Raw genomic sequence first — 19,354 nt, 5'->3', positions numbered from 1 at the left:
AGGGGTAGCGGAACCCCCGTAGGGGCGGCCCTTCGGGCCTAGCTTCGCCTCTCTTCTCTTTGTCATCACTTGAACCTAAAAGCCTGAGTATATCATCTAAGCAAACACATTAGTTCAAGTGTTGCGTGTGTCATCAATCGCCAAAACATTATAATGAAATATGGCATGAGAGGCCATTTTCGCTACAATCTCCCCCTTTTTGGTGATTGATGACAACACAACCAAAGCAAGCATGATAAATTGCAAGAATATGAAATTGATACAAATTTGAAAAGTTAGAAACTACTTAGCTTGCTTGGATGACATTTCAATGCTCATTTTAAAAGCCCTTGATACCAATTGTAGAAAGAATTTGTAGACCAATGGCTTGTATGTGGTTTGAACCATATGAGCAATGAAAAATTTGTACCTTAGTCCATGGGATCATCAAATTGCACTTCTCCCCCACATTGACTAAGTACCTCCCCCTATCACCATGCATCCTTTTGTATTGCATTTTCCATCCCTCCCCCTTGCTAATGGCGTCATTTACTCTAAACTATTTGCTTGCTTTTAGGGTACACTTCTCCCCCTTTGTCATCAAACACCTAAAAGCTTCATAACCACTAGCAACAAGGAGCATTAGTAGCAAAAGAAATGCACTAGTGATAGAGTTATACCTAGCCATGCCTCCCTATATCATTTATCTCTTTAATCTTTGGAAGTTATGGCTTGGCCTTCTTCTTTCCTTGTCCAACCTTTCTTGATCAATTGATACCAAATGTAGGGTTAATTGCAATGTGCATTATTCTTGATATCAAAGGATTGAGTGTATTACCATATGGACAAAAGGAGTGTGACTACAACAAATATCACTTTGAAAGTATGTTAGTCACAAAAACACAAGCTATAGAGTTAGCTCCCCCTAAATGTGTGCAATAGTGTTTGAATCACTTAATCAAATGTATGCACTTGTAATTCACATAATGGGGATCAAACTCTATAACTTGAAAAACATGACACCAAATGAATACCAAGGATAGGATTGATACCAATTGTAGACTTTGGTATTTTCTTTCGAAAATATGTGTCATGGTGAAGCAACGGTTTTTGCCCATGTAGGTTGCACTAGATAAGAAGTTAGTACCAAAACAACCTACCATATGATATTTCTAGGAAGGCATAAAAGATACCAAATGTAAATACCAATTGTAAAGATAAGATCATGCATTCCTAGAGAGGCATTGAGCTACAATGATGCATGAAGGATATCAAATGAATTTGAGATCATCCTTTTACCTTGCTCATTACCTCATATGTAGGGGAGGGGAATTTGGGTTACTAATCTTTAATCCATAGGGGTAGCGGAACCCCCGTAGGGGCGGCCCTTCGGGCCTAGCTTCGCCTCTCTTCTCTTTGTCATCACTTGAACCTAAAAGCCTGAGTATATCATCTAAGCAAACACATTAGTTCAAGTGTTGCGTGTGTCATCAATCGCCAAAACATTATAATGAAATATGGCATGAGAGGCCATTTTCGCTACAATCTCCCCCTTTTTGGTGATTGATGACAACACAACCAAAGCAAGCATGATAAATTGCAAGAATATGAAATTGATACAAATTTGAAAAGTTAGAAACTACTTAGCTTGCTTGGATGACATTTCAATGCTCATTTTAAAAGCCCTTGATACCAATTGTAGAAAGAATTTGTAGACCAATGGCTTGTATGTGGTTTGAACCATATGAGCAATGAAAAATTTGTACCTTAGTCCATGGGATCATCAAATTGCACTTCTCCCCCACATTGACTAAGTACCTCCCCCTATCACCATGCATCCTTTTGTATTGCATTTTCCATCCCTCCCCCTTGCTAATGGCGTCATTTACTCTAAACTATTTGCTTGCTTTTAGGGTACACTTCTCCCCCTTTGTCATCAAACACCTAAAAGCTTCATAACCACTAGCAACAAGGAGCATTAGTAGCAAAAGAAATGCACTAGTGATAGAGTTATACCTAGCCATGCCTCCCTATATCATTTATCTCTTTAATCTTTGGAAGTTATGGCTTGGCCTTCTTCTTTCCTTGTCCAACCTTTCTTGATCAATTGATACCAAATGTAGGGTTAATTGCAATGTGCATTATTCTTGATATCAAAGGATTGAGTGTATTACCATATGGACAAAAGGAGTGTGACTACAACAAATATCACTTTGAAAGTATGTTAGTCACAAAAACACAAGCTATAGAGTTAGCTCCCCCTAAATGTGTGCAATAGTGTTTGAATCACTTAATCAAATGTATGCACTTGTAATTCACATAATGGGGATCAAACTCTATAACTTGAAAAACATGACACCAAATGAATACCAAGGATAGGATTGATACCAATTGTAGACTTTGGTATTTTCTTTCGAAAATATGTGTCATGGTGAAGCAACGGTTTTTGCCCATGTAGGTTGCACTAGATAAGAAGTTAGTACCAAAACAACCTACCATATGATATTTCTAGGAAGGCATAAAAGATACCAAATGTAAATACCAATTGTAAAGATAAGATCATGCATTCCTAGAGAGGCATTGAGCTACAATGATGCATGAAGGATATCAAATGAATTTGAGATCATCCTTTTACCTTGCTCATTACCTCATATGTAGGGGAGGGGAATTTGGGTTACTAATCTTTAATCCATAGGGGTAGCGGAACCCCCGTAGGGGCGGCCCTTCGGGCCTAGCTTCGCCTCTCTTCTCTTTGTCATCACTTGAACCTAAAAGCCTGAGTATATCATCTAAGCAAACACATTAGTTCAAGTGTTGCGTGTGTCATCAATCGCCAAAACATTATAATGAAATATGGCATGAGAGGCCATTTTCGCTACAATCTCCCCCTTTTTGGTGATTGATGACAACACAACCAAAGCAAGCATGATAAATTGCAAGAATATGAAATTGATACAAATTTGAAAAGTTAGAAACTACTTAGCTTGCTTGGATGACATTTCAATGCTCATTTTAAAAGCCCTTGATACCAATTGTAGAAAGAATTTGTAGACCAATGGCTTGTATGTGGTTTGAACCATATGAGCAATGAAAAATTTGTACCTTAGTCCATGGGATCATCAAATTGCACTTCTCCCCCACATTGACTAAGTACCTCCCCCTATCACCATGCATCCTTTTGTATTGCATTTTCCATCCCTCCCCCTTGCTAATGGCGTCATTTACTCTAAACTATTTGCTTGCTTTTAGGGTACACTTCTCCCCCTTTGTCATCAAACACCTAAAAGCTTCATAACCACTAGCAACAAGGAGCATTAGTAGCAAAAGAAATGCACTAGTGATAGAGTTATACCTAGCCATGCCTCCCTATATCATTTATCTCTTTAATCTTTGGAAGTTATGGCTTGGCCTTCTTCTTTCCTTGTCCAACCTTTCTTGATCAATTGATACCAAATGTAGGGTTAATTGCAATGTGCATTATTCTTGATATCAAAGGATTGAGTGTATTACCATATGGACAAAAGGAGTGTGACTACAACAAATATCACTTTGAAAGTATGTTAGTCACAAAAACACAAGCTATAGAGTTAGCTCCCCCTAAATGTGTGCAATAGTGTTTGAATCACTTAATCAAATGTATGCACTTGTAATTCACATAATGGGGATCAAACTCTATAACTTGAAAAACATGACACCAAATGAATACCAAGGATAGGATTGATACCAATTGTAGACTTTGGTATTTTCTTTCGAAAATATGTGTCATGGTGAAGCAACGGTTTTTGCCCATGTAGGTTGCACTAGATAAGAAGTTAGTACCAAAACAACCTACCATATGATATTTCTAGGAAGGCATAAAAGATACCAAATGTAAATACCAATTGTAAAGATAAGATCATGCATTCCTAGAGAGGCATTGAGCTACAATGATGCATGAAGGATATCAAATGAATTTGAGATCATCCTTTTACCTTGCTCATTACCTCATATGTAGGGGAGGGGAATTTGGGTTACTAATCTTTAATCCATAGGGGTAGCGGAACCCCCGTAGGGGCGGCCCTTCGGGCCTAGCTTCGCCTCTCTTCTCTTTGTCATCACTTGAACCTAAAAGCCTGAGTATATCATCTAAGCAAACACATTAGTTCAAGTGTTGCGTGTGTCATCAATCGCCAAAACATTATAATGAAATATGGCATGAGAGGCCATTTTCGCTACAAATGGTTTGTGTGCATAGATGTAACTTGCGATGAAGGGGTCCTAACCCACCTTATGTAGGGCACGGTTACACCGCCTTCCGGCTGATCTTCTGGGTTTCATCTTGGTGTGCAAGTCATAACACCGCTGTTGGGCCTAGATCGGCTATCCTACCCTTGCGGTTTGGTACACTGTCAATCTCGGCCCACCAGTGGCCCATGTATGGAATTCTTGCCGATGACCTCCCGGTGTCCACTCCAACAACACTGGGGCAACGGCTCCCCCCAAGTCATCAATCACGCCGACGACTACCTAGTGTCCTCTCCCAACAACACTAGGGGCAACGCCCCCCTAGTCATTAATCACGCCAACAACCTCCCGGTGTCTTCTCCAACAACACTGGTGGGAACAGTTTGCCCCCTAGTCATCAACCTTGCCAATGGACTCCCGGCATCTTCTCCAACAACACTGGAGGCAATGGCTCAACCTCATGTGATTGACCTCACCGATGAACTCCCGGCATCTTCTGCAACAACACTGGGGGCAACGGCTCACCCCTAGTCATCAACCTCACCGATGAACTCCTGGCATCTTATCCAACCACACTGGAGGCAATGGCTCACCCTCTAGTGATCGACCTTGGCCACGACCTCCTGATGTCTTCTTCAACACTAGGGTCAATGGCTCACCCCCTAATGATCAACATCGTCGACGACCTCCCGACTTCTTCTCCAAGAACACTAGGGGCAACGGCTCAACCCCACTCATCAAGCTCGTTGATGATCTCCCAGCATCTTCTCCAACAACACTGGGGGCAATGACTTGTCCTCTAGTGATCCACCTCACCGATGGTTTCCTGGCGCCCTATCCCACAATGATGGAAACACTGGTGGAAGGAGGCTACAAATCCTCGATAGTCCACCTCACCGATAGCCTCAAGGCATCACTTTCTACATTATCAATACAAGGAGTGGCATCACACCCCTTTGGGCATGCATCTACCCCACCGATGGCATTCCGGTGTGGCCTCCGGTATTTGCAGCACTTGTGTAAGAGTGCGCCTTACCATCAATGCTCGTTATAGCGTCGCCTCCTACATTGACAGTCTGCGCCATCAATTAAAGGGAGATTTGTCTTAATGTAAGTTTATTTTGCATAAAAATATTTGTCTTGTGGTATGGCCGGGGTGCATCGCTCATTGCACTACTCGAGTGCCCATTTCTTTACAAAACACAAAGTGGCTTCCCCTTTCAAGTGTTCAGCTACGATATAAGGTGTGACTGCCTCAGGGCTTGGTCCAGAAGGAGCTATGACATTAATTTGCCTGGTGGCGCTCACGACGGATGTCCTCCTCACACAAGCACAAACGCCTGCCAAACTTGTTCTGTTGGGCGCAGTGGGAAGATGACTGGAGTTGCTCCTTAGCGGCGAGATGACCATGTCTCTTGCGCTTTCCAATAAAAAGGGCAACACTCTTCGGGGAAGACTATAGGAAAAGACCAAGAAGGGCTACCTGATGCAGCAGAAGCTCCATTAAGTGTGCAGCCTCTTGCCACCCTGAAGAGTGATAACAAGGGCCCAAAAAAATCAATGCATGGGAAGCCAAGCGGAAGGCAGAATGTAGCTGTTCACCACCCTCGGCAAAAGCAATGGGAATCCATCAGCCATTCTATCCCAAAACTAGCCTCCTCAATTCAGCCACACCTACGCTCCTACGCTGGTGAGTGCAAGCCTGGCTGTGGTGCTACTCAAAGTGAAGGGACTCAAGTTAGCAGCGGAAGCAGTGTCGTTCATACACGCACACCTCTCACGACAGAAGCCGTTGATCCACCATCACTATGGTTATTCGGTGATGCCCGACGGCTAAGTCCTTTGGCAGTCCTATCTTAAATTGCTCATATAGCTAACACTAAGTGGCCAACATTAAAAAAAAGGAAAAAGAATCCTTTTTCCCTTCTCTCTCTATTCCCCTTGTTTTTTGCAGCTATTTTTATTTTTAAATATGCATATATTTGGGACACCCTTCTGTTATGTAAGTGTTGCAGGATCCCTCGCACACCAATACGGGAGCAGTGCGAGGCACCACACCGCGGAGAGCCTCAAGCTGTGAAACCCTTCCATCAAGTCGGCAGGCACCACGACAGCTATGTGGCCGCGACTCAGTTGATGAAACATCGGCATTGCAAGGTACTTCGCCGTGCTACAGTGGGAGCAGTGCCAAACGCCACTGCGGAGAGCTTCAAACTGTGAAACCCTTCAGTTAGATGGTCACAACTTGATTGATAAAATTTATTCGCCAAGCGGTGCCGTCCATTCACTGCGAGTCGAAGATAACAGAAACGTCCGTGCAAGAACACCCGCCGGACGTCGTCCAAGAGATGACAGTTGCTAAACCTTCGTCTCTTGTCAGTTTTATTTCTTTTTGCTATGCTCTCCAGCAGGAACATTCACTACGGAGCAAAGCCGTGCAGTTAGCTGCACCAAGCTGACGAAGCTGCGGCAGGAACGAAGACACGCGAGTTCGAGCGGTAGCAGCCCATCATCGCCCAACTACGGCGCGTGCCGCCGCAGCCCGCAGGCCCACAACGGGATCTGTGTCTCTGGCATCAACGCTTTGGCGAGCCGGCCTCCAGTACTGTGAGGGCCAGCCCTTGCCATACCCAGAAGGAGAAGCTCGCCATTGCCCCTGTGCGGATGGGGATGGAGCCAAACGCTACCAGGACCTGCCGGAGGCCGCAGGCTTTCTCATAGCTGGAAGTATAACGCCCGGCTCGGCGTTCAAAAACCGGCTGGGGGCAACGCAAAGTGAGAAGATAGGCAATGCACAACGGAGAATGTAGGCTCCCTTGTAACTCCACATGGAGCCAATATAATATGGCCCAACTCGATGTATCATGTATGATCAGATTTAAGCCTCGATCAGTTGTTAAGGCTGATTAATTAAAATAAAAAAAGTGATTGTGCATGGCTGAGTAATTAATGCACCACCGTTTTGTTCAAGTTCAAGCTCCTTGTTCTTCTACCTGGCGCATATGTGACCCCACGTGTGCCAAAAAAAATCAACAACAAAACCCTCATGCATCGGATGATTAACGGACAGGCTGTACAAGTTGTGCGCCGCGTCTGTCAATTAATGACCGAACATAACGAGAGGCTTGGGGCAGGTTTACTTCGTGCATTTGACGATGAAACCACGTCCGGCGGCAGCAGTATTGGAGTCGCCGTGGCTGCCGGACGACGCCCACATGGATGCGAGCGAGGATGATGACGAAGAAACAAGCTAGCTGCTCCAACGGGTGCCTACGTGGCCCCATATACGTGACATGGCCGAGCCCTCCTGGTCCTGGACAAGAATACGGTCAACATGTATATACGGCCAGCATGCGACCACTCGTTCATATACTATACGATCATCTTCACGGACACTAAGTACAACGTCGCTTCGCGTCAAGCAGGCGGCCGCCGGCCGGTCCTCTCGTTGACTGTGGTATAGTTACGGCCCCATAGTCAACGGTCGCTTCAACGTCGCCTCACGTCAAGGAGGCCCGGCGGGAGCTTTCTGAGGCCCCGGGAATCGGTAGAACACATCGTCTGAGTCGGATTTGCCCAACTGCAGGCTATGGAGCGCACTTGTACAATGAAAACCTGTATTTGTATTTTTCTAATAATATGAATAAAGTTAGTGTTCTCTCATTTTGTTTACTCCAGTCTAGTAGACTGACACGCCCGCGTATTTTATTTTATCTCAGCAGAGAGATCTTCCGAGATTTTTCTCTCCAAACACTAGGATTTCCTTGTTTGTGTCAATATAGTGATAAAAAATTAAAATATTTTAAATCCATTGGCAGCAAGCGAAGGCAAGGACGACCGAGAGATGGTTAGGTCGCATTTCCATTCGAGTGAAGGGACCATGGCAACCAGAGATATATTCGAAAAGCTAGCTAGGCACCTTAATTAGACAGCACAGGGTAGGCAGAAATAGTAAACACACCAAACTTTATTTTGGTTGAATTTCAACCATAGGTTTTCATGCCCTTAAGGGAACTGATTTCAATTACAGACGTATGTAGAACTAGTAGATGAAGCAATTAATAGGTCCAAAATTATTTATTTCCACCACTTTCTGTAGTTCTTTCATGTATCGTCTATAAATTTTATATTATTTAGGCTCGAGTGATAATCATCAAAAAAATTCACGTTACATATACAACTTAGAAAGGCTTAGATGAGGTGATCGAGTCTAAAAACAGTGATATAATTAACAAAACTAACTTGGTGCTCAATATTATTTTCCTCTTATTTAAATAAACGTGAGATGATGTGGCTAACTTGCATGCAGAGAGAATTGGAGTTAATTAAGTTGAGTGCACCCCAACTATATAAGTTTTATAGATGCCTACCATGTTGTGATGGCAACGTGTGGGGCGTTGGGTAAGTCGGACATGGTGGCCTTGTTATTCAAGTTGTATAGGTCTCGCAAATAGTACCCCTCTAACACCTGGGTAGAGACATACGATATTGTTTCAACGGAGCTGGTGTTTGATTTTTTTTCTTTTATATTTGATATGATTTAATATAGACCATTAGAGCACGATGCTGCTGTGGCAGGTGAGGCTGTTAGCCTGCCTCTGAATGATGTCTATTGTGCTGTGATGACAGTGTGCGGCGCGGTGGGCCAGCCGGACATGGCGGTCTTATTGTTCAACCTGTACCATACAGAAATACATTATTGTCTACGATGCGCTGGGAAAGGCCGGCAGAGCCCTAAATGCTACGTGATGCATGTGTGAGATGGACGCAGACGGGCTCTCGACCGATTCTGCTATATATTTAATATATGATTTATTATAGATCAGTAAATGTTAATAAAATTCAATGATAGATGATTTTTCTTTTGTTATTAACATAACAATATAATTTAATATGAACTACTATATGTTCATAAAATCCGAGTGTGTTGGGATTTCTTTTTCTTCCTTTAATTTGGCAATATGATTTAATATACACAGTTGGATTTTATAAAATTCAACGGTCAAGAGATTTTTTTACAATTAATGTTATAATTTTTAAGCCCTCTTGGCAAACATGTGGTCGCTTTTTTTTTCTTCTCAAACTGGTATACGATAATAGATAGATCTCTTTGGCTGTATATGTCGGAAAGGCCATGATGGAGTGTCTAGTATGGTTTTGTGAGCTAGTGCTTGCCGTGGGTTGCTGGAAGGGACATTTTTTTGTGTTTTCTGTGCACCACCGCAGGGAATATATATACGAGTCCGAAGAGGAGTCTGTTTCGTGTACCTTCTACTGTTCTTTTTTAGACTGAGTTCTGAATATACATGAGTTGTAGTTAGAGTCAACAGTAGTGTCGGATACATGTGTTTTGTTTCTTTACGTCTCGATTGCTTTTTGTAATTATGTGTCTTAGATTTAATTTCTATTTTTAACATGTGTCAGAGTAGCATGTGTATCAACCAATGAATCGGATGAGACATGGATTTGATATAGCTTTTTATTTAATATAGGCAGTTAGATCTTCATGTCATAAAATCTAAACAGTGGAGAAGTTTCCTTTTTTATTAACGTGGTAAATTCTAGACCTTTAGATCTTCATAAAATCCAACGGTTAAGAGCTTTTCTTTTTTCGATTAATATGGTAATTTCTAGACCCTCTCGGCGAACGTGGTGGCTTCTTTTGATCTTCAAATATTTATATAATAGATTGGAGGAATCCATCAGTATTTTTCTGTATATAGCTTTTACTTAAATATATAATACATACAAGCATATAGTAGTAATGATCGTTACTTCGTTAGTGTTTATATAGTTCGGCCAGTGTATTCCATACCTAATGTTCATTTGTTTGGCAGCATTGGTAGTTAGCGGTACTTATTTTGCTAGGAGGTATCAATATCTTCTGTAGCTTTTAGTTCAATAATACCTAGCTTGTAGGCATCATTATATTCCAATAGTGCCTAGCTTGTAGGAAACATTGTATTCCTTGCAACATTTAGGTTCAATAACCATATCTTGTGTACAAATTAACTAATAGAATATATTTAATAATGACAAGGTACGTAACAGGACTATGACTGAAAAATATATAGATTAAAACTAAAAACCATTGGGCTAAATAAAGATACCCCTATAATAATAGATCTTTTCTTCTGTTTTAATAGATGTCTTATATTAATACAGAACGTGCTCTCTTGTATGGACCGGATAGAATATTTAGCGGTATATTTAATATTTTTGTTCATTAACAATCCATTCGAGTTCTACTCTAGTAGAAAGCAGTAATAGCCATTAGGGCCACTCGTACATCTTATATGGCAAACTATGAGGGTCCTGTCTTGACCGGTGGCTCTTGCCTATACGGCATGCATGGGGGCACCGTCGAACTAACGAAGTGTCACACCCGGTTTTAAAAACAAACACCGGATGCAAATAATGTATGTGCCAGGATCAAAATCACATACATTACATTATACAAGAGTGAATATCATTACACAATGCTTGGAATTACATAGCAAATATTACATAATAATGCAAATAACTTATCAAAGCGTTCTTGATCAGAGTAACTACAGCGTCGGGCTTCCATCCTTCATAGGCATCTGACAGGGGAACTCGACCAAGCTAGAACTCATCGTCCTCGAAGACTCAAGCGTGGTCATTAGCAACTCTGTCTCCTAACGACTGGATCCATAGCTCCGTAGCATCGGGGTGTTGTAGCTTCATGTCATCATCTCCATCCTCTATTCCATCTGAGCAGCAGTTGCAATGGATGCAACGTAGTTGTTTTGAAAATAGCAAGGATGAGTACATTTCGCACTCAACAAATGTCCCCTTTGGCTAGGTGGACTGGCACATAGTGGACTGGCTTATAAGCAGTTGCTTTTAGTTGGTTGCTTTTAAAGTTATTAAAAATTAGCATTAACCGATTCCATAACCAAGATAACGGTAATAAAGAGCATGACCATAAAGGTCGCATCATCATCATCACAGCCCAACTTTCCTCTAATCAATTGAGGTTTCCAGGTCGCTCGTGACCGTGAGCACGGCTAACATGTCAGATTAATTTACCCCCTGCAGAGGTTGTACACCTTTAAAACCCACATGCCGTGATTTCCCATTTGCCAAGGGCCGCTAAACCCTTTAAACACTACCTAGGTGAGTGGCAGGTAATCTCACTACGAAGCCTTTACCTAGGATTCCTAGTGTGTAGCCCGCCTGTTACAGGTTACACCCAGTAAATATAGAACTCCCCTCCAAGTAGTGACTAACAAAACCAAATCGAATAAACCAAATGCACCCCCTCGGTAGAGCAAGGCCTATACCCACCAAAGCCCCTCATACGACACGATGGCGAAGCAAGCCACCCCACTAGTTTACCTAGTTAGTCAGCTAAGGACTGCCCATACAGTCTCATGTGGTTGCACTAAAAGTCCTGGAAGGTCGCTCGGCGAACCAGCCCTTAGGGTGGAGAAACACTGGGTGCACAACGCCGTGTGACCAGGTCCCCAGTTCCATGTTGCTAAAAAGCCAGTTTTAATCATAGTGATAGTAGTAATTAAAATAACATCAAGTTTACATGATTAACATGAGTTGAGCGTAAGCAAAGCTAAACATCACAGCCCTTTCCCCAAAGGTTTCAATATGGACAAAGTAGCTAGGAAAACCTTAATAGGAGCAGTAGATTAATTAAAGGGCGGTGAATTAAAGTGAATAGGACATAGGATCAGGGACACTTGCCTTTAACCAAAACATAGCTGCTTAGGCTCATCACGAACTTGATTCTCCGTATCTACAGGTTGCTCCCCGTCTACACGTAGCAATCGTGGCACCACATTCACACTAAGCATGCAAGCAAACATATACAAATAAGCTAAAACAGTACACCAAGCATGTACAAACACTACATAAAACTATTATATGCATCACTATGAGTCTAACGGTTCAAGAATCGCATTAAACGGAACTATAACGAATAAAATATGGAATATATAAGTTCCAGGGGTCTATTTGTAGTTAAAATAATACTTCCAGGGGTCCTGGTATTAGTTTTGAAGGACCTAGATGTAAAACAGAGAAGATACAGGGGTTATGGAGTTAAACAGGAAGAGCAGGGGCACGTTTGTAAATAGATTTGAGGCGGCAGGGTCAAAACCCTAAAAATCAGGGACCGCGGGTTGATTTCCATAAAATACGGGGTCTCTTTAGCAAAAGTGGCAGGGTTGACCGGTATTGACTTGTTGACTTGGCCTCTGATTGATCTCTGCCCATCGGATCCTCATCGAACGGCCAGGGGCAGGTGCGCGGCTTGGGCGTCGGAACAGGGCAGCGCCGCCCCTGGATTGCGGCGGCAGAGCACCGGCGTGCGCGCAATTGGGTGCGTCGGCGGCTCGGGAGCGAGTAGGCGTGGTCAGGGAGCTTCGCTGCGGGCTAGGGAGTCCACCCATGGGCTTTTCGGCGGCGGGGAGAGGGCCTACGGGTGCGCGCGACGGTCTAGAGCGACGGCGGCGCTATTCCTTGCGACGGTGAGCAATTCCCGGCGGCGGAAGGGCAAACGGAGTATGGGAAAGGATTTTAGGGGTTTCTCACCTCGGCTCACAGGTCCAAGACAAGGGTGCAGGATCGGCGGCGGCTCGACGACGTCGGACGGTGGTGGCGGCTCGTGGCTGTGCACAAAGGGAGATGGGTGAGACGGCGGCAGGGTGAAGGGAGGGGAACCGGGGTCCAGGTACATGTACTCTTTGTGTCCCACGCCTGGGCAAAGCTTACCGTGGGGCTCTTGATGACAGAGATAGATAGACGGCGTTGTGAGGCGGCGGCGAACCGATGGATGGCGGTGGCGTCGGATCTGCACGGGGACCAGAGATGAGACGGTGGCGATGATGATACAGAGGGTTAGAGGCCACGGCGGTGCGTCGTCTGTGTGTTCCATGCACGGGCGAAGTTCACCGGGGCTTATCGATGGCAGGTACTGTGGGATTGCGGTGCGCGACGATGACGAACCGGATGGCGGGAATGGCGCACGGCTCTGCATGCAAGAACTAGATGAGATGGAGGTGGCGATGAACTGAGGCGATGAAGAGGGAAAGATTCACCGCGGAAGATGTCACGCATGTCGGCGAACCTTCTTTTGGGGATCTTGGCACCGGGGACGGCAAGGCAAGAGCGCGCGGCGGCGATGAACCAGGCGGCGACAAGCTGCTAGGGGAGGAACTGAGTGAGGGGCACTGACGAATTCAAGACAACTGAGGAGAGAAGGATGGCGCCTGACATGCTCCGTAGCACGACGAACCTCGTGAAGGGGTTGGGTTCTGGCCAAATACATTGTGCTCTTCTGCAAGGTAACCACTGGTCAAGAAAGCTATCTCCTTAAGTTTCCACTCTTCTGCTATACAGCCTTCAACCCTTGCCTTGTTGCCCACCATTGATTTAATCTTCTTCAACATTCTTTCGATGAAAAACATCCACCTATAATGCACTGCCCCACCTACCTTTGCTTCATATGGGAGATGGATTAGAAGATGCTGCATAGGATTGAAGAAACCCGGTAGGAATATTTTTTCCAACTTGCAAAGAAGCACTTGTATCGATTCCTCTAGTTTCTCCATCATCTCTTTTGAGATTTCTTTAGCACAAAGCTGCCTGTAGAAATAGCTAGTTCAGCTATCGCTTTCCATACTTCATCATTAATGTAATCACAGCACATTACTGGGATGAGTCGTTCCATCATTATGTGGTAATCATGGCTTTTTAACCCATTTATCTTCATTATTTTCATATTCACATATCTTCTGAACCCCGCACAATAACCATCAGGGAATTTTAATTCTTTCATTCACCACATCACATCTCTTTGTTCATTGGGTTTCAAGGAAAATTTAGAACATGGTCTCCCTCCATTTTCTCTTAGCTCAAGAGTTGGACGGTTACATATCTCAGCTAAGTCAACTCGGGCCTTGAAATTATCTTTTTTAGAGCCTCCGAAATCCATAATGGTGTCAAATAGGGCTACACACACATTGCGTTCTTGGTGCATTACGTCGATGTTGTGCGGTAGAATCAATGCCCTCATGTAAGAGAGTTCCCACATGCCACATTTGTGAGTCCAATTATGTGTCTCACCGAAACCTACGAACCCATCTCCAGCATTGTTTGTGAACAGTTTACTAAGCTCTTCTGCAATTTCCACCCATCGCGGCGCTGTGGTGGTCCCTTCGTGACAACGGTGTCCTTCCTAAACTCCTATGCCTGGAGCCTGAAGGGGTGGTCCAAAGGAAGAAAACACCTATGATAATCGAAGTAACAATACTTGCCACCAACATTGAGCCGAAAACAGTCTGTTTCTTTTCCACAAATAGGGCATGCTAGCCTTCCATTAACTCTCCACCCAGCAAAGATCCCATACGCTAGAAAATCATGTATGGACCACAAATACGCAGCCCGAAGTTTGAATTTCTGCTTCTTGTAAGTGTCATACGCTTCCACTCCTGCCCAAAGCTCTTTCAACTCTTCAATCAATGGTTCCAGCATCACATTGAGTTTTATGCCAGGATGCTCAGGCCTAGGTATGATGAGGCATAGGATCATGAACTCATCCTTCATGCAAAGATCAGGTGGAAGGTTGTACAGGATGGCGAAGATAGGCCAACATGAGTACGACGCTGCGGTCATATTGAAAGGCATGAAACCGTCTGTCGCCAGCCCAATATGAACATTCCTCTCATCACTAGCAAAATCTGGATCAAAGCTGTCTAGGGCCTTCCACGCATCGCTATCCGATGGATGCACCATTAACCCATCGGCCCGACCCTTACGATTTTTGCGCCACCTCATGCGCTCAGCAATTCTCCTAGCCAGGAACAAACGTTTTAGTCTAGGACTGAGACGCATCCATCGAAGCTGCTTATGTGCCCTCTTTGTGCTCACCTTCTCCCCATCTTCATTTACCACCTCTATGTACCTCGACTTGCCACACTTCAAGCATTTCTTTTCTTTCTCACGATCCTTCCAAAATAGCATGCAGTTGTCCGGGCACACATCGATCATCTCATACGGCATTCCAAGAGCCTTTATCAATTTCTTTGACCGGTACATGTCTTTAGGCACCTTGTGATCGGCAAGAAGAACATCACAAATCAGGTCTACAATTGCCTTATAACAATTGCCTGAGAAAGCAAACTTCGACTTGATGCCCATTAGATGGGTCACAAATTGGAGGACTGTAACCGTTGTCTGTCCGTGTAGAGGATATTCTAAGGCTTGGAGGAGTTCAAATAATTCCTGAACCTCTTTTGTAGGCGGATCTTCACGATCTAGGTTAAACTCTGGTTGCAGATCATCAAGCATCTGATCCAACCTATCAATGTCTTCACCATCATCCACTTCCATCTGTGTTGATACTCTACTGTGTGACTCGCCGTGGAAATGCCATTCGTCATATCCTGGCACGAACCCATTCTTGCATAGGTGTAGCGTGACTTGGTTCTTGTCATAGGCCACCATGTTCTGGCATTTGTTGCATGGGCATTTAATCACGCCGTGTGGTGGCTTTTAGTAAGCATGGTCCACAAACTGCTGAGTCTTCTCAAACCATTCCTTTGTGTGAGACCTGCCCTTCTTCCAACCAGCGTACATCCACCCATAGTCGTCACCCATGCTTGTAGCTACATATTGTTCGATGCAACACATTTCTTAAGAAACGTCCATCTATACACATCACGGCCCTACATCTATATGTAATTGATATGTCCTAAACCCACCCAAGGGCACCCGATAGAGTGTGTGTTTATTATGATGAGCCTAAAGTGCTCATGCAAAATTTTGGCAGCATAACCCCACTGCTCTCCATCTGCATGCCCGATTTGGTGCAGTGGAGAACAACAAGGTTATGCCCCCGAAATTTTGCCTCAGCACTCCAGGGCCATCATAAACACCACACTCTATCGGCCACCCCGAGGCTGTCCAAAAAAGGTACAATTCCAGACCGGCACATCTCACCCGGTCCGAAACGGGTGATGCATAGGTTTCAAAACCCTAACTGCGTGCAATGTATGATTAAAGGAAACATAAATGAAACAGGAGTATTATTGATATTTTACATGTTAGAGCAACAACAATAGTAATAAAATATGTAAACAACATGTAATCATGCTACTGCTAGCTAACTACACAATACTAACTTTAATCAACGTTTCAAGTAACTAGCATTAGACTTCACAATATAAAACTACCCCCAATCATGCATGCCATATATTTATAGCTACCAATCAATCCCCAACCAAACAAAACTAACTCTAACCATGTTAAAATTAACTAACAGTATCCATCATCATATAGTGTATTTACACTAATCATTATCAATAATATAAAACAAACTCTAATCACATTAAATTAACTCCCGTCGGCGGAATCCGTGCAACAACCGACGAGAATAAGCAATATTTCATACAAAAATTGTGACGCCACGGTCTCTTACTCACTTGGTGATTTCGAGTCGAAGTAGAACCCTAGGTGGAGCGGGAGACGGAGCGGTGGCCGGGGGCAGGGGCCGGCGCGGCAGCCAACGGTCGGCCGGGGATGTGTAGGGGCTTGGGCCCGGCTGCCGGCGGCCAGCGGAGTGGCGCGGGCCAAGCGGGCTGGTGGCGACGCGCCGGGGAGCGGCGCCGGTAGGGGAGGCATTGGGGCAAGGGCGCCGACCCGAGAGGCGACAAGGCCAGGGAAGGGCGCGGATGCGTCGGAGGAACGGGAGCGGGAACGCCGGACGGAGGAGCTGAAGCGGGGAGGGGGGGAGGGGAGGGGTGGCCGGACGGGCCAGGGGAGCCAGAGCGGGGGGCATCAGCATCGCGGTATGGTGCAGTGCCGGCGGCGCGCGCGTGGTGCAGTGTGTGGCGACGGCAGCGCGTGAGGTGAGCGAGGGAGAGAGTGAAGCAAAGAGAGAGAGGGGCCGGCCTGGCCGGTTGGATTAAGTCACGGGCCCGTGCTAACTCCCGTCGGCCAGACACCAAGCCGACTAGAGTTAAGTTAACTCCCGTCGGCTGGGAGCCTGGCCGACGGCTGTCGCCCATCGGCAACACTAAAAGCTGACGGGAGTTAATTCTTCCGACGGAAGTAGTCTATTTTCCTGTTGTGCATGCTGGTTTCGATGGTTTGGGCCTCAAAATCATCACTGCCTTATTTGGGTTGCCAGAGGCTCGGATAAGATAGAAACCCTAAAAGTCTCCGTCGGACGCGTGGTGGACATCGCGCGGTTGCGTAGAAGCTAAGCAACACTCCAAAGCCACGAGGATTGTCGGATGAAATCTCCTATGTATCTTTTCCAGTTTTGCCCCTACGGGCGTTGAGTCGTCTGGTTAAGTGTAGGGGTAAGCGTCGTCTCAGGTCATTATTCCCATGGCCTTCAATACCAAGGTGGGCAGCCCATTGGGGCTAAGCTTCTCCCACTTGGTCATTTGGAGAGAGCTTTGTGAGCAGCCAAGTGCTTATTGTGAAGAGAGACTAGATTAGGAGGCTAATTAATCCCCACTTAGTCTAGGACCATCTAGTGAGAAGGATGAAGGGCGGTAGACTATGATCGAGACTCTGTAATCACTCTAGTTGGATGAAATAATAGCTTTTCCTTGTGCTAATTTCGTCCATGAGTTGATTCCTCTCCACCCCCCTTCTTTGTGTTGGTTTTGGCTTTCCAATCCTTGGCTTTTGCGGTGTTTGTGTTTTCCAAGGGTTGGGCTTTTGATTCTCTCTGTGCTGCGTTCAAGTCTTCATTAGAATCCTCAGGTTTCACTCGAAGACTTGCAGCGGATTGAATCGGGAAGTTTTGGTGTCCTTAGTGTTCTTGAGCTTCCAACCTTCATCGCCTTGGTCTGGTAGAAATTCGTGAGATTTGGTGATTCCTTTTCGGGGATTTCTTTTGGGATAGCCTACTAACAAACTCTATTCGGTGTCTTCATGGTTTGGGGAAGATTGGGGTTCATTTCGTGAAGTATGGTTGGATTTGGTTTTCCCGAAAGGCTGTATCGGGCTTGGCCTCGCGTTTTCGTACACGCCGTACCGTCCGGCGTAATACGCTGGACCATCCGACGCATGTCGGACCGTCCGGCATCACACACCGGACCGTCTGACGCTTGCGTTTGCGTGAGCGCTTGTTTGGCCGTGCTCGGGCCCTGTTGTCCGACGTTCGTCAGACCGTCCGGTGCTCGATGTCGGACTGTCCGACGTTTACGACTAGGCGCTGGGTTGTGCCTTTGACCTCGTGGCTGGCTTAACGCCGGACCGTCCGGCTGGTCACGTTGGACCGTCCGACGCATGCCGGACCGTCCGATGTCCCACACCGGACCGTTCGACGTGTGCTGCGTCTGCGGGTTTTGGTGCCTCTTGTGTCCTTTCTCGTGGGTGTTTTCAAGGGGACCTTTTGTGTGAGTGTTTGCTGCGCTTTGTTGGGTGTGTAGCCTCCCAGTGGCCGACACTCAACGCCGTTTTAGAGGGGTATGTTTTTGGGCGTGATTTTTGGTTCCGACCATTCACCCCCCTCTGGTCGCTAAAGTTGATCCTACAAATTCTTAGTAATGTTAGATGTAATTAATTTAATTCATCATTTATAATGGTATTTTGGATAATTTATATGCAAATATAGAAATAATTCTAATTTATCTTTGATGATGGCATATAGGGTAACATATATGCAATTTATTCATTTTTTAAAATGGCATGGTGAGTAATTTATCCGTAAATTTGGAGGATAATTTATTTCATCTTTCATAATGGCATGGAGGGTAAGTTATTTGTTAATTTAGGAGATATCTTAATTTGTATTCATAATGGCACGATGGGTTATTTTTATATAAATTTAGGAGGGTATTTTATTTCATGTTTTATAATGGCATGATGCTTAATTTTTATGTAAATTTAAGGGGTTATTTTATCTCATCTTCCATAATGGCATGGTGGGTAATTGTTTAGAAACTTCTAATGGCTATTATTATTAGAGCTACATGATGGACAACCGGATTTTTCTGATTTTTGTGAGAATTTCTTGAATTTGTCTTTTTTAAAAGCATGTCTGATGGCTATTATTATTAGATCTACATGATGGACAACTGGATTTTTCTGATTTTTGTGAGAATTTCTTGACATTATCTTTTTTAATAGCATGTCCGATGAATATTAACGTGGA

The 19,354-nt window shown here is 44.6% G+C and overlaps 1 protein-coding gene across 1 annotated transcript; it reads right to left on the bottom strand.

Annotated features, from left to right (window-relative positions):
- Positions 1-14,427: 14,427 nt before the first annotated feature.
- LOC120694336 lies at positions 14,428-15,687 on the bottom strand. The gene has a single exon (XM_039977476.1). It carries the CDS (start codon positions 15,685-15,687, stop codon positions 14,428-14,430), a length of 1,260 nt encoding a protein of 419 aa, XP_039833410.1.
- Between the last annotated feature and the right edge of the window lie 3,667 nt (positions 15,688-19,354).

This window comes from Panicum virgatum, unplaced genomic scaffold (genome assembly GCF_016808335.1).
Source record: "Panicum virgatum strain AP13 unplaced genomic scaffold, P.virgatum_v5 scaffold_5048, whole genome shotgun sequence".
NCBI classification, from domain to species: domain Eukaryota; kingdom Viridiplantae; phylum Streptophyta; class Magnoliopsida; order Poales; family Poaceae; genus Panicum; species Panicum virgatum.
This window is presented reverse-complemented; position numbering and strand designations above follow the sequence as displayed.